Here is a 12,490-nt window from a genome sequence, read left to right on the forward strand (position 1 = left end):
GTAGGCTTCTGAGTAAGCGTCCCCTTCTCCCTTCTAGACTATCTCTTGGGTAGCCCACATGCACGCGCCCCGCCTCCACAATTCACTCTGAACGAGGAACAGTTTTAAAATGATAAACCAGAGTATATCCCTCCTCACCCCAGAGGACGCGCACCCACGGAGCCTCCGCCCAGCTCTGCCTCCAGGTGTCCCGGGCCCCCACCGCCCGGCACCCGTGTCTTCAGGGCTGGCTCGGCGCGAAACGGCTTTCCCTCAGCACCCCATCCCCAGCGCCCCGGACCCCAGAGCGCACGCGGCAGGGGCCCAGCACGTCGGCCCGCCCTCGTGACGCCCTCCAGTCGAGTGACGCGCGGGGCTGAGAGCAGGGCCCTTCCGAGCGACCCCGCCGCGACCCGGCCCCGCCCCCTCGACAGGTGAGCCGGCCGCTCTCCTGCGGTGGCTCTGGGTTCCCGGGACCGGGACGGACCTCCACCCTGCGGGCCGAGTCTGGTGGGGTTGGGGACCGGCAGGAAGCGAGGGGGAATGGCCGGCACCAAACCAGTGGGGAAGGGGCGTGGCCGAGGTGGGGCGGGCCGAGGAGGGGCGTGGCCGAGGGCGGGCCTGGTGCGGGAGACGGTCCCGGAGGGCGAGGGGCGTGCCGGGGGCGGCACGGTCGGCGGCCGGGGGGCGGGGCCGGGGGGCGGGGCCGGGGGCGGGCCCGGGGCGGGGCCGAGAGCGGGGCGCACCCCGGCCGTGCTCAGCTCAGCGGGCCCGCTGGCGGGCGGGGTTGGCAGTGAGCCGCTGTCCTGCGGGGCCGGCGGGCGGCATGGGGCGGGTGCAGCTCTTCGAGATCTGCCTGAGCCACGGCCGCAGCGTCTACAGCCCGGGGGAGCCGCTGGCGGGAGCCGTGCGCGTGCGCCTGGGGGCGCCGCTGCCCTTTCGAGGTGGGCGCCGGGTCCCCTCGGGGCGGGCTGGGCGAGGCGGGGCGCAGGTGGCTGCGCTAGCACCTGCGGCAGGGCCCGGGCTCCCGGAAGCGGCTGCCGGAGGCGCTGCCGGGGACACCTTCCCCTCCTCTTCCGCCGGCCTGGGGCGCGGGTGGGCTCCACTAGGGTCCCCCGGCTGTGGGGAGGACGGGGTAGAGCTGGCGGGGCGGTTCAGACTCGCCGGGGAGGGAGGCCGGCGGCGGTCGGGGCAGAGCACGGAGCCCCGGTGGCCCAGTCCTTCCGCCTTTGCCCTTCCCGTGGTGTCCGCCTCCGGGGGGCGGGAGCCGAGAGCCTGTCCACCTCGCCGAAGCCCACGCTGATCTCTGTGTGTCCGCTGCACCCCGCACCTGCTGGGTCCTCACCTGGAGCCTGCCCCACGATGGGCTTTCACACACACCCACGTTCCGGGCGCAGGGCCTCGCTCTTCACAGTCAGTCCCGCTGCGTGTGCGGGTCCCCAGCAGGGCCCACCGGGCACCCGCTTCCACCCAGTCTAAGCTTGTCTTTGCTGGCTGGAGGTGTCCTGCTCATCCCTTCTGAGCCCCAGGCCCCCGGCGCAGCGGGCATCTGGGAGCAGAAGCTGAGCTCTCCTGGCCAATCCCTCTGCTGGTGCGGACACCTGGGGCTTCTGGGCGGGGATGGGCTTCCTGCAGGGGCTTCGCTAGGGCCCTGTGGACAGCGGCCTGGACGGGGCTTCACGGTGCCCCATCAGGGTGCTGGGGGCAAAGCTACAGCCCAAGGCCCTCTGCCCAATGCCTGGCTCTGAGTGTAACGTGTGAGGTGGCCCCGTGGGGCGTTCTTCCACCTTGGTGTGCTTGGCCAAAACCGCAGCCGCCAGGTTTCCCTCTGGACCTTGAGCCTCCAGGTCCCTGCGTGGTTTACAGTTCAGCACTTCTGGTCGGCGCTGAGGACTGAGAGCTGCCGCCCTCCTCTATGGGCAGCCTTGCCCCATCCTGGACAGGTCGGCCCTGCCCCCTCACCGTGACAGTTTGACTCTACAGGATGTTCTGCTCTTGAGGTGGGCAATGAGGAGGGTCATGCCCAGACAGCAGCGGCAGCCCCCGCTCTCCCAGCTCACTGAATTCTCGTCAGGGGTCAGGTGCCATTCTTCCCACTTCACGTGGTCCAGAACTCTGTGAATCCTCCTAGCAGCCTGCGAGGTGGATGCTGTTATTATTCTCATATTACAGATTTGGAAACAGGACAGAGAGAAGAGGCCCGCAGGCTAGAGCTTTAGCGCAAGGACATGGCAAAGGCTGGGCTACCTCAGGTTTGTGGGAGCTGGCGGAGGGTGGGAGAGACTCTTGGACCAGATGAGAAGTGAGCAGAAGTCTTCATGGTCAGACTACAGGTGGTGCCAGGGAGGAGGGCTGGCACCTGGACAGGTGGGTGTGCTGACTCGAGAGGAAAGTTCCAGAAATCACCCTGGAACACAATACATGATTTTCCTTAGAGAACCAGAGCAGCCCCAAATGCCAAACAGGGGTGCCCATTAGTTCAGTACCTGCATTCTGTTGTGCTCGGAGCGCCATTAGGACTAACCATGGTAAACAGTGCAGTGCGGTGGAGGCTGTACCTTGCCAGAACACACCTGCCCTATCCTGGGGCCATACCATGCATGGGTTCACTTGCAGGAACAGACCCCCCTGCCTGGGCAGAGGGCAAGGCGTGCATGTGTGTCTGTCCTCCTGCACCTTCAGTTCCCCTACGGAGAAGAGAATGGACAGGGAAAGGATGTCTGACCCCGAGGTGGCGATTGGGACCTCCGTGTGTGTGTGCAGAATGGGCCTCTGTGGTAACCCGAGGGTCGGTTTGATGGTTTGTTTTCCTATGGCTCATTCACATGAATTCTGGGGGCTGGGTCCAGATGGGTGGATGAGTGCTTTAGCCACCCTGCTGTTGGCCACGCGGTCTGTGCCCAGGTGGTTTGCTGTTCTGAGCAGTGTTGCTCAGGGCTCCTGGAAAAATTGTGTGAGATGCTAAGGGGAACTGCTGGGCCCCTGGTATGTGTGCAAAGAGGTGTAGCACAGTTGCCTGGCTCTTCCCCGGGGCCCTCAAATCAGCTTGCACATTGATCTCTGTAAGGGAGTGCCTGTTCCTACCTGCTCTCCAACACGTCAGAATATTTAATATTTGCCAATCTGATGGGTTTAAATAGTAAGTCACCTGAGTTTCCTTGACTTCTGGTGAGATTAGATCTTGGTTCCTATTACCTGCTGCTATGATCCCCTAAGTAACAAATCATCCCTAAACTAAGTGGTTTAAAAACAACTGTTTTATTATATCTCACGGCATTATGGGTAGGAATTGGGGCAGAGGTAAGCAGGGCAATTTGTGTGCCATCCACTGGAGTCACTTGACAGTGCTTGGCTGGTACTGGGCCAGTCTGGGGACCACTGCACCCCTCTGGCATACTCTGTTGATCCCAGCATTCGAATGGCAGCCAGATTCAAGGGTTAAAGCGATATGGTGTCTGGACCCACCAGCACGCCTTCACGTCAGTTCAGTCACCTTCCCTGTCTTGGTCACTCCACTCCCCTGCCTCGTTTCTCCGGGGCTGTGCTGATTTGTCTAAGCACCACCGGCATTCCAGATGTCAGGGTGGGGACAATTCCAGGTCTGGCCCTAGGAAGGGGTGGTGGACAGAGCGTGGATTGGAAAGCAGAGATGATGTCTGGAAGGTGAGACTAGGCTGGCATGGAGGCCGAGGGTTGCTCACTGGCAGTGCCATTGGGGGCGAGGGTGAGCTGAGGGTTCGGGAAGGAAGCTCGGTGCGCCATGGGTGACTAACAGGAGACCTGCATCAGCAAGGTGGGGACAGCCTGGGGAGACTGTGGACACTCCTGGTATCGCTGACCCTTGGCCCCGGGGATTTGGGACACCAGGTTCTTCCTGCATGATGGCTCCGTCAGGAAGGTGTCTGTTCTGAGTCACCTTCCCCTCACCTGACCATCACGTCAGGGGAGGAAGAGGGACTGAGTAGGGAGGCCGAAGTCTTTGGCTTTGACTCAGCCCTACAGGGAGGGGAGGGGTGGAGCCGCAGGACTGTCCCTCACTAAGCTCCTGCCCGCTCCGCTCCCTGCTTGGGTCTCCAGCTGTGGTGTCCTCCCTGGTGAGCAGCTATGCCTGGTTGTCCAGCCACGGCCTTCTGACCATAGTGAACTCAGCATTCTGACAACTTGTTGCAACGATGTTGTAACCTTTTTTGATATCAGAGGGATTATTCATTATGCATTTGTACCAACTGGACAAACAGTTAACCAAGTTTACTATTTGGAAGTGCTGAAAAGGCTGCGTGAAAAAGTGAGACGACCTGAACTTTTCGCCAACAATTCCTGGCTCTTGCATCACGACCATGCACCAGCTCACACGGCACCGTCTGTGAGCTGACACTCACTGTCACTGTTTTTAGCCAGTAAACAAATCACTGTATTGGAACACCCTCCCTACTCTCCTGATCTGGCCCCCAGTGACTTCTTTCTTTATCTGAAGAGAAAGAAATATTGAAAGGAAGACATTTTGATGACATTCAGGACATCAAGGGTAATACGATGACAGCTCTGATGGCCATTCCAGAGAAAGAGTTTCAACATTGCTCTGAAGGGTGGACTAGGTGCTGGCGTCAGTGCATAGCTTCCCAAGGGGAGGACTTGGAAGGTGACCGTAGTGACATTCAGCAGTGAGGTGTGGAGCCCTTGTTCTAGGGTGAGTTCGTGAACCAAATTGTCAGACTCTGGATGTTTCCTGGACTGGGTAATTCAAGTTCCTGGTCTGGGTGTTTCCAGTGAGGAGAGGGGGGAGGACCAGGCCATCTCTCCATGCAGAAAATCAGTTCTCCTGGGTAGTACTGGCCCAGGAAGTCAGGGTGTCCCCACCCTCCAGGGTGCCAGACTTGGGGACCTTTTCTACTCAGGCGTGTCTGACCACATTCCTGCAGCATGAGGCTATACTTCGCTTGCTGGAGCATGAAGGGGTGCTTCCCAGAGGTGATTTGCCTGTGAGGCAGCTTGAAGGTGGGGTCAGAGGTCAACTGCCCATAGGCCTCTGATCCTCATTGGTATCCCAAGTATCACTTATAGGGAGCTGGGTTTTCACAGGTCTGGCGGGCCCAGGCATGGCTGGAGTCAAGGTTACCAAGTGGGGGGGCATCCAGGGGCCCTCTGGGTGACCATTGGGGCCCTCCTATTCTGCACAGCATGACAGATGTCACTTTGTGCCTCAACACCCTGGGAACACCCCAAGATGGGGGGTGGGCAGGAGTTGTTCTCTGAAAGGCAGCAGGCCACTTGCTGGCCTTCCCACGGCCCATCTGGATGGGGCTGCCCATCACCTGGGTGCTGCCAGCCCCGCTTGGATCCCTGTGCTGGGGGCAGGGAGGGGCCTGGGTTGGTGGATGGCTGGGGCTCACGCTGCTCCCCCCCACCTTCTTACAGCCATCCGTGTGAGCTGCACAGGTTCCTGCAGGGTTTCTGACAAGGCCAATGGCACAGCATGGGTAGTGGAGGAGGGTTACTTCAACAGTGTCCTGTCGCTGGCTGACAAGGGTGAGTGTCCGGGAGCCTATCCCCCACCCCCTGTACCCCAGGGCAGCCCTGGCTGACAAGAGTGAATGTCTGGGAGCCTGTCTCCCCCCCCAACATCCCGGGGCAGCCCTGGCCGACAAGGGTGTCTGGGATCCTGTCCTCCCTCACCCTGGGGCAGCCCTTGCTTGGCAGTGGGAACTGTCTGTCCAGCCTACTCATCTGCCTCTGGGATCCCTGGCCTGTCCCCCCTCTCCCGGGGCTGTGCATTCTAATGGGTTCCTCCCTCTGGCAGGCCCTGGGCATAGCCTGATAGGGGCTGGGAAGCTTCTCATGGATAGGGGTGGGCTCTGGCCCCTGGAACAGCCCTGCCCCCCTCTGTTGTTGAAGCCAAGCATTTGTCCCCCATCCTTTGCCAAGGCCTTGGCCCTGTGCTGCTATGGTGCTGGAGACACAGGCTGGGAGACCCAGCAGATGCAATGTGAGCCAGTGGGCTACAGCACCTATTCCTGTCTGGGCTCTGTGGTGTCACCTCAGGGCTCCTGAGGTACCCTCTCTCCCACATCTCCTGCCTGTCTTTTCAGGAAGCCTGCCTGCTGGAGAGCACAACTTCCCTTTCCAGTTCCTGCTTCCTGGTGAGAGCCCAGTCTTGCCAGGCCTGGTGGTGACAGTTGGTGGGGGATGGGTTGGGCTGGCATCGGGGCACTCGGGTGCTAGTGCCTGCTGTCTCTCTAGCCACAGCACCCACATCCTTCGAGGGCCCTTTTGGGAAGATTGTGCACCAGGTGCAGGCCACCATCCACACGCCACGTTTCTCCAAAGACCATCAGTGCAGCTGTGTGTTCTACATCCTGAGTCCCCTGAACTTGAATAGCATCCCAGATATCGAGGTGAGGAAGGGCGGTGGCCTCTGTGTCCTCAGCTGACTGAACTGTGTCCAGGGCAGGACACTGTGGGCTTGGTCAGGGCCTCCAGGGATCCGGCCTGCACACATGGCCAACACCCTCCCGCCCTCCCCTCCTCCCCCAAGCAACCCAACGTGGCCTCCACCACCAAGAAGTTCTCCTACAAGCTGGTGAAGACTGGCAGCGTGGTCCTTACTGCCAGCACTGACCTCCGGGGCTACGTGGCTGGCCAGGTGCTGAGGCTTCAGGCAGACATCGAGAATCAGTCTGGCAAGGCCACCGGCCCTGTGATGGCCAGTCTGCTTCAGGTCAGAGTCCTCACAAGCTGGGGAGAGGGTGGCCTGCCTGCCCAGGCTCACAGGCTGTCCCTTCCCCAGAAAGTGGCCTATAAGGCCAAGCGCTGGATCTATGACCTGCGGACCATCGCGGAGGTGGAGGGCGCGGGCGTCAAGGCCTGGCGGCGCTCACAGTGGCAGGAACAGATCCTGCTGCCAGCGCTGCCCCAGTCGGCCCTGCCTGGCTGTAGCCTCATCCATGTGGATTACTACCTGCAGGTGCTGGTGGCGGGGAGAAGGGGGCGGGGGCGGGGCGGGGGATGGGTGGGAGAGGGGGCACAGCCAGGCTCTCACTCCCCATCCCCCTTCCCCACCCCCCTCCCCTGAAGGTCTCCCTGAAGGCACCGGAAGCCACTGTGACCCTCCCAATCTTCATTGGCAATATCGCTGTGAACCAAGCCCCCCTGAGCCCTCAGCCAGGCCCCGGGCCGCCACCTGGTGTTCTGTCCCTTGTGGTGCCCTCCGCACCGCCCCAGGAGGATGTCGAGGCCGTGGCTGGCGGCCCCCACGTCACAGACCCCGTCTCCCTCTTCGCCAAGAGCCACTCTCAGCAGCCGCAGCCTGCCACCTTCAGCTCCCTGCCTGGCGCCCCTGAACCGGGTCCTCAGGACGGCAGTCCCGCTTCCCACCCTCTGGCTCCTGCCTTGTGCATCTCCACAGGTGCCACCGTGCCCTACTTTGCAGAGGGTTCTGGAGGGCCGGTGCCCACCACCAGCATCTCCATCCTCCCTCCGGAGTACAGCTTTCAGTGCCACCCCTATGGTGAGTGGGGGCCTGAGCCCTGGGGCAGGGAGGGCCATGGGCCCCATGCAGACCTTGCTCTCTCTCCGCAGAGGCCCCGCCGTCCTATGAGCAGAGTTGCAGCGATGCTGACCCCAGCCTGACCCCCGGGAGCTGACCTCGCACTGGCTTCTCCCCCGCGGGCCTAGCTCTGCCCTGGGACTGGACGCCCAGGGCCTCGTGCCTTTGCTCCCGGCCTGGCCCTGTCCACTAAGGACTCGCCGCGCTGGCCGTACCCCTCTGTTTCATCTGCGCCGCCTCTCTAGTCCCTGCCGTTGGCCTCTACCTGCGGGACTGCTGGACTGGACTGGAGGGACGCCATGTAAATAAAGCTCTTCGTTTGTAGAGCTGGGCACAGGCCGGCCTCTCGGGCGCCCTCCTGCGGCCGGGTGCGTAGCGGGCCCAGCCGGGGGGATCCGTCAGCCCCGCCCCCTCCCGCGTGCACCCCCACTGCTAGACCCCGCCCCACTCTGGGCCCCTGCGCCTCCTCAGTCCCGACCCTTCCGGACAGGCACGCCCCTCCACAGGCCCGCCTCCCCCAGGCTCCGCCCTTGGTCCCCGCCCTCTTACCTCCCTAGCGCCCCCTTTCCACTGCCCCGCCCTTCCCCCTGTTCCCCCCCGACCCCCCTCAAACCTTCTCGCTCCTTCCCGGAGCGTGCCCCTCTCCTGGTCTCCCGGCCCTTTTCTTCTTGGGCCAGAAAGCAGGCTGGCGGAGTCCTCCTGGCCGCGGAGAGGGACCAGCCTTGCGGATTACGAGTGTTGGGTCCGTTTAACCTGGGGCCGGGGCTGGTGCTTGGAGCCCCGGTTCTGCTTTAGGATGTGCCCTCGGGCCAGGGTTTCGTGTCCGGAACCCCGGCTTTAAGTTAAAATGAGTTTGACGTAGGGCGAAGACAACCCGTTTCATTTTGTTAACACACACTGTGGGCTTGCCCGTCCAGCACCCATTGTTCCGGGGAGCTCGGTTTAGACCTGTGCCAGAAGAAATCCCTCGGGGGTAAGGGAGGGCTTGCCCTTACCCTTGGCCTCAAGTGTCACGTCCCTGCTGTTAGCACTGCCACGTGTGGCTCTGATGCTGCTTCTCGCCTCCCATCCAACTAAGAACACACAGGCCTACTCCCGAGGTCTGCGCTGCGAAGGACTGTCTCCTGGACTCAAGGAACTTAAGAGCAAACAAAAAGTCAGGGTTTGGCAGAGCGACATTTCCCAAAGGGGCATCCTGCAGACTTTCCATGCCGTATGGGGCCAGTGATCCTGGACCGAACTTTGGGAAACACTGGAGGTGGGGTTAAGACTATGGGTTAAAATTCCAGCTCTGCCACATGGTGGAGGGCTAACGTTGGCTAGGTGTCTCAGTTACTTAATCTATAACTAGCCCATGGTACTATGAGGGGACAGGTCAGGCCACCCCCTCGCCCCCAATGTGATAGTTTATTTCTCAAACATTTAACAGTCCAGAGGTTGAAGATTTGGCCTGGTGATGAAGTTGTCACTCTAACTGAGGCTTTCATCCCTGGGTACAGGCTGGCTGTTGCAGTTTTCACAGTCACCCAGCTGACTGGGCCTGCACCTTTTAACTTTTTGGGGGACGAGCTGGAAACTAGATTGTATCACTTTTGCACACATCCCATGACCACCCTCTGGAAATGTACCCTTAGGCAGCCATGTGCCTGGCTAAAATTTTACTATTTGTGGGACAAGGTGAGGATGAATACTGGAGAAAAGCACAAAGTGTGCCACAAAGTAGGATAATCTGGAAACCATGGGCTGGAAACTGGAGCCTCGTGGAAAGGAAAGTCTGCGTAGCTTGGAATCCCATCCTTGGATGCACTCAACTTCCTTGGTTTGGTTTGCTCATTTAAAGAATGTGGTTAGAACAGAGTCCAGCTCTCATGACTGGCCTGATGGTTACAAAGTTACAGTCATGCAATGAGAATGGCACCTGACATAAGTCCAGTGATCATACAAGGATGGGGCAGTTGGGCTGATGGTGCAAAAGGGAAGTGTAGCCTACTTCTGACACATTCATTCACACTTGGCCTTTGCCAGGTAAAGGATTTTTCTCCACACCTTAACTCACTTATTCATTCAACAAATATTTACTGCCAAGAATAGCTCTAGGCACTAGGGTACACAAAACAAGAATCCCCGACGCGCAGGACTAATACTTTAGTGGCGAAGACAGACAATATGGCTGTAGAATAAAATAAAGCCAGGGAGCCTGGGGTGCAGTATGGTTTGTAAGTCGGGTGGCAAGGGAAGGCTTATCCTGAAGAGGCAGTATGAAGACTCAAGGATGGTAGACAAGTGAGCCACACAGATATCTGAGCTAAAAGCGTTACTAAGGTCCAAGGCAGGAACGGAGACGGAAACGATGGTCCCAACAGAGGCAGGTGTGGGTGAAAGCAGGTCAGGTTGGGGGGGTGCAGGCCATGAAGGACGATTGCTCTGAACCCTCTGTCCCATGCGCCAGAGCTTAGGGTCCCTGGCCTGTCATAAGCAGACTTCGGCTGCCCCAAAGAAACCTGGGAAGGTTTCCTTGGTACTTAAGCCATGTTCTAAGTTCCATTTCCTCCTAGTACCTGTGAGCACTATCAATGACAGTAAGTGGCATTTTCCAGGAGCTGTCCCATGAGACTTGAGCTCTCACACGGTGGGAGGCAGGTTAACCTTCAACTGAGTGCCTCCTGAGTCCATGCTTCTGTCCCCAACTCCCAGGGGATGGGAGAAACTGGTCTGGAGGTGGGGAACGGGTGGTCTAAGCCAGTGTTGTCCAAGGAACGCTGTTTGGTGTGCGGAAAAGGTCTTGCCCTGGGCATAACTGGGTGGCAGGCAGATGGGCAGGTGCTGGCCCGGAGCTTGGGGTGGTCGGGGACACTGCCCAGCTGGGGCACACCTCCTAACTGGCATACCCCAAGCCAGGCATCTCCCTTAACCAGAGCACCCAGACGGGGGCAGTCCTCTCCAATGGGACATCCCTCACCCTAGCCCCAGCCTTTCCAATCGGACACTGTCCCCAACTAGGGCACATCCTCCTGGCGGGGCATCTTCCCTAATCAAAGCACCCTCCCTCAGTCCCGTTAAGCGCCTGGTTCTCCTAGGGAGAACCCCCTAGCTGCGCATCGCCCCTCGTCGAGCAAATACCTCCCCCAAGCGGAGCAATTCCACGTGAGGCCACCGTCCCATTGAGACATCCTCCCACGTTGGGGCGATCCTCCCCCTGGGGACATTCCGCTGCCCCCGCCCCGCCCGGGGCAGCCTTCTCAGGCAGCACGTGGCGCACAGCTGGCACACACGCGTAGCAGGAACCCCACCCCCAGCGAAGCACAACCGATCCCAACGCAGCCCAGGTCCAGGGCACAGCCCTCCCAGTCGGGCACATCCCCAGCCCGGGCACCGCCCTGGGACGCAAGTCGGGGTCTGCGAAGGCCGACGGAATCCATGTGGGTCCGGGGTTAGAGGTCAGGGGTCCTTCTCCAGCCCCCGCCAGCCCACCGGAAAGCCTCTGTAGACTGACGGTGTTTGGTGCGAGAACCGGAGGACAGCGCCCGCCCGCCCGCCCGGCGGCTGTGGGGAGGGCCGTTCCGCCGGGCCACGCCCCCGCCAGGCCGGCGCGCCCCGGTTCCGGCCGGCGCAGGCCCACGCCGCGGACGCCGCCGTCAGGGCCGCACCGCGCAGGCGCGGGCGCGGGCGCAGGCGCAGATGCGCTTGACCGGCCCGCCCCGCCCTGGGCCGCGAGGAGCGGGCGGGGCGATGGCGCGCGGGAGGGGCGGGGCCACGCTGCGGGCCCGGGCCATGGCCGCCGCCGACGCCGAGGTGAGGAGCGGGGCCGGCGGGCCGGCGGCGGGCGCGGGCGGGCGCGGGGCGGGCGGCGGGCGGGGGCGCGCGGCGGGGGCGCCGGGCGGGCGGGCGGGGGCGCCGAGCCTGAGGGCGGGCCCGCGCCTCCTCGCCGCCGCCGCGCCTCAGGCCGAGGCCGGGCCGAGGCCCCGGGCGTGCGGGCCGCGCTGCGCTGGGCGCGCTTTGTGCGGGCGCGGGCGGGGCGGGGCGGCGGGGCGCGCGGTGCGGAGCCGGAGGAGGGGGCCCCGCGGCGGGCGCGGAGGACAAAGGGGAACGCGGGGCGAGCCGGCCGACTTCGCGGGCGGCGGGCGGCGGGCGGCGGGCGGGCGAGGCCGGGCGAGGCCGGGGCCGCCGGCGCCTCGTCGCCCCGCTGACCTTCCACTTTGTTCCGAGTCGGAGGGCGGCGTCTCCCGGACAAAGCTGCCCGCCCGCGGCGCCCGTGCTGAGCCGCCGCCCGCCGGGCTCGGCCCTCGGAGCCCCGTCCTTTTGTGAGCGCCCGGCCTGCTCGCCGCCCGGCTCGTCGCGGCACCGGCACCGACACCGAGCGTGGGAGGCGGGCCCGCGGCTTCCCCGCCACCGGCGGAGCCGCCCCGCGGCCGTGAGCCCGCGCCAGGCGCACACGCGCGGTCCCGGGGCCGACGCGGGGACCGGGGCGGAAGAGTGATGGCCTCGCAGGCTGCCCGGGGACGGCCCCGTGCGCGGTGGTCGCTGCGGGCTCGCGGGCCTGAGGCCGTGCGCGCCGACGGCCGAGTGCGACCCCGGCGGCGGCGGTCCTCTCGCGCGTGTAGCTGTCCCGCCCGGTTTGGGATGTTGACGCAGGGGACCGAAGGTGCGGGGGCTCCTTAAAGCCACCGCAGGGAGAGTTATGGAGCGCCTGCCACAGGCAGGGCGCGCACTGGGCTCCGGGAACAGACCGGTAAACCGGAGGAGCCCCCGTCGCTCGGCCCGGCCGTGGGAGACGCGACAGCCATGACCCGTGGTGCCCGTTGGCGGCGCCTGCTGGGTGGTGGGCACCGGGCCAGCCCCTTCGGTGGGGACCGCCGGCCTGGCCTCGTCAGTCGTAGGACGAGCTCTGTTCGGTGTCTGGCACATAGTAGGTTTTCAGTAAATAGTTGACGAGCACAGGGCCCCGGTGACTGATTCCCGGGGCAGCCC

At 62.8% G+C, this 12,490-nt stretch overlaps 2 protein-coding genes across 6 annotated transcripts in view; both read left to right on the forward strand.

The window, feature by feature from the left end:
- The first annotated feature begins 722 nt into the window (after positions 1-722).
- Positions 723-7,848, forward strand: ARRDC1 (arrestin domain containing 1). Of its 3 annotated transcripts, none has more exons than XM_081065156.1 (8): positions 723-923; positions 5,395-5,505; positions 6,066-6,116; positions 6,217-6,371; positions 6,512-6,694; positions 6,764-6,940; positions 7,051-7,483; positions 7,555-7,848. In XM_081065156.1, exons 1-8 carry the CDS (start codon positions 806-808, stop codon positions 7,617-7,619), a joined length of 1,293 nt encoding a protein of 430 aa, XP_080921282.1. In that variant the 5' UTR covers positions 723-805; the 3' UTR covers positions 7,620-7,848. The 3 variants fall into 3 exon arrangements, with proteins under 3 accessions (XP_080921282.1, XP_080921281.1, XP_080921283.1); XM_081065157.1 differs by lacking the exon at positions 723-923 and adding an exon at positions 2,000-2,231; XM_081065155.1 differs by having other exon boundaries at positions 765-923; positions 6,512-6,940.
- Positions 7,849-11,243: 3,395 nt separating this feature from the next.
- Positions 11,244-12,490, forward strand: part of EHMT1 (euchromatic histone lysine methyltransferase 1) — a 129,284-nt gene continuing 128,037 nt past the window's right edge. For all 3 annotated transcript variants that reach the window (XM_081065776.1, XM_081065777.1, XM_081065778.1), the window contains exon 1: positions 11,244-11,314. In XM_081065776.1, the coding sequence (XP_080921902.1) occupies positions 11,252-11,314 (63 nt within the window). In that variant the 5' untranslated portion in view covers positions 11,244-11,251. The remainder of the gene's footprint in view (positions 11,315-12,490) is intronic.

Source organism: Rhinolophus hipposideros (assembly GCF_964194185.1).
Source record: "Rhinolophus hipposideros genome assembly, chromosome: 11".
Lineage (NCBI taxonomy): Eukaryota > Metazoa > Chordata > Mammalia > Chiroptera > Rhinolophidae > Rhinolophus > Rhinolophus hipposideros.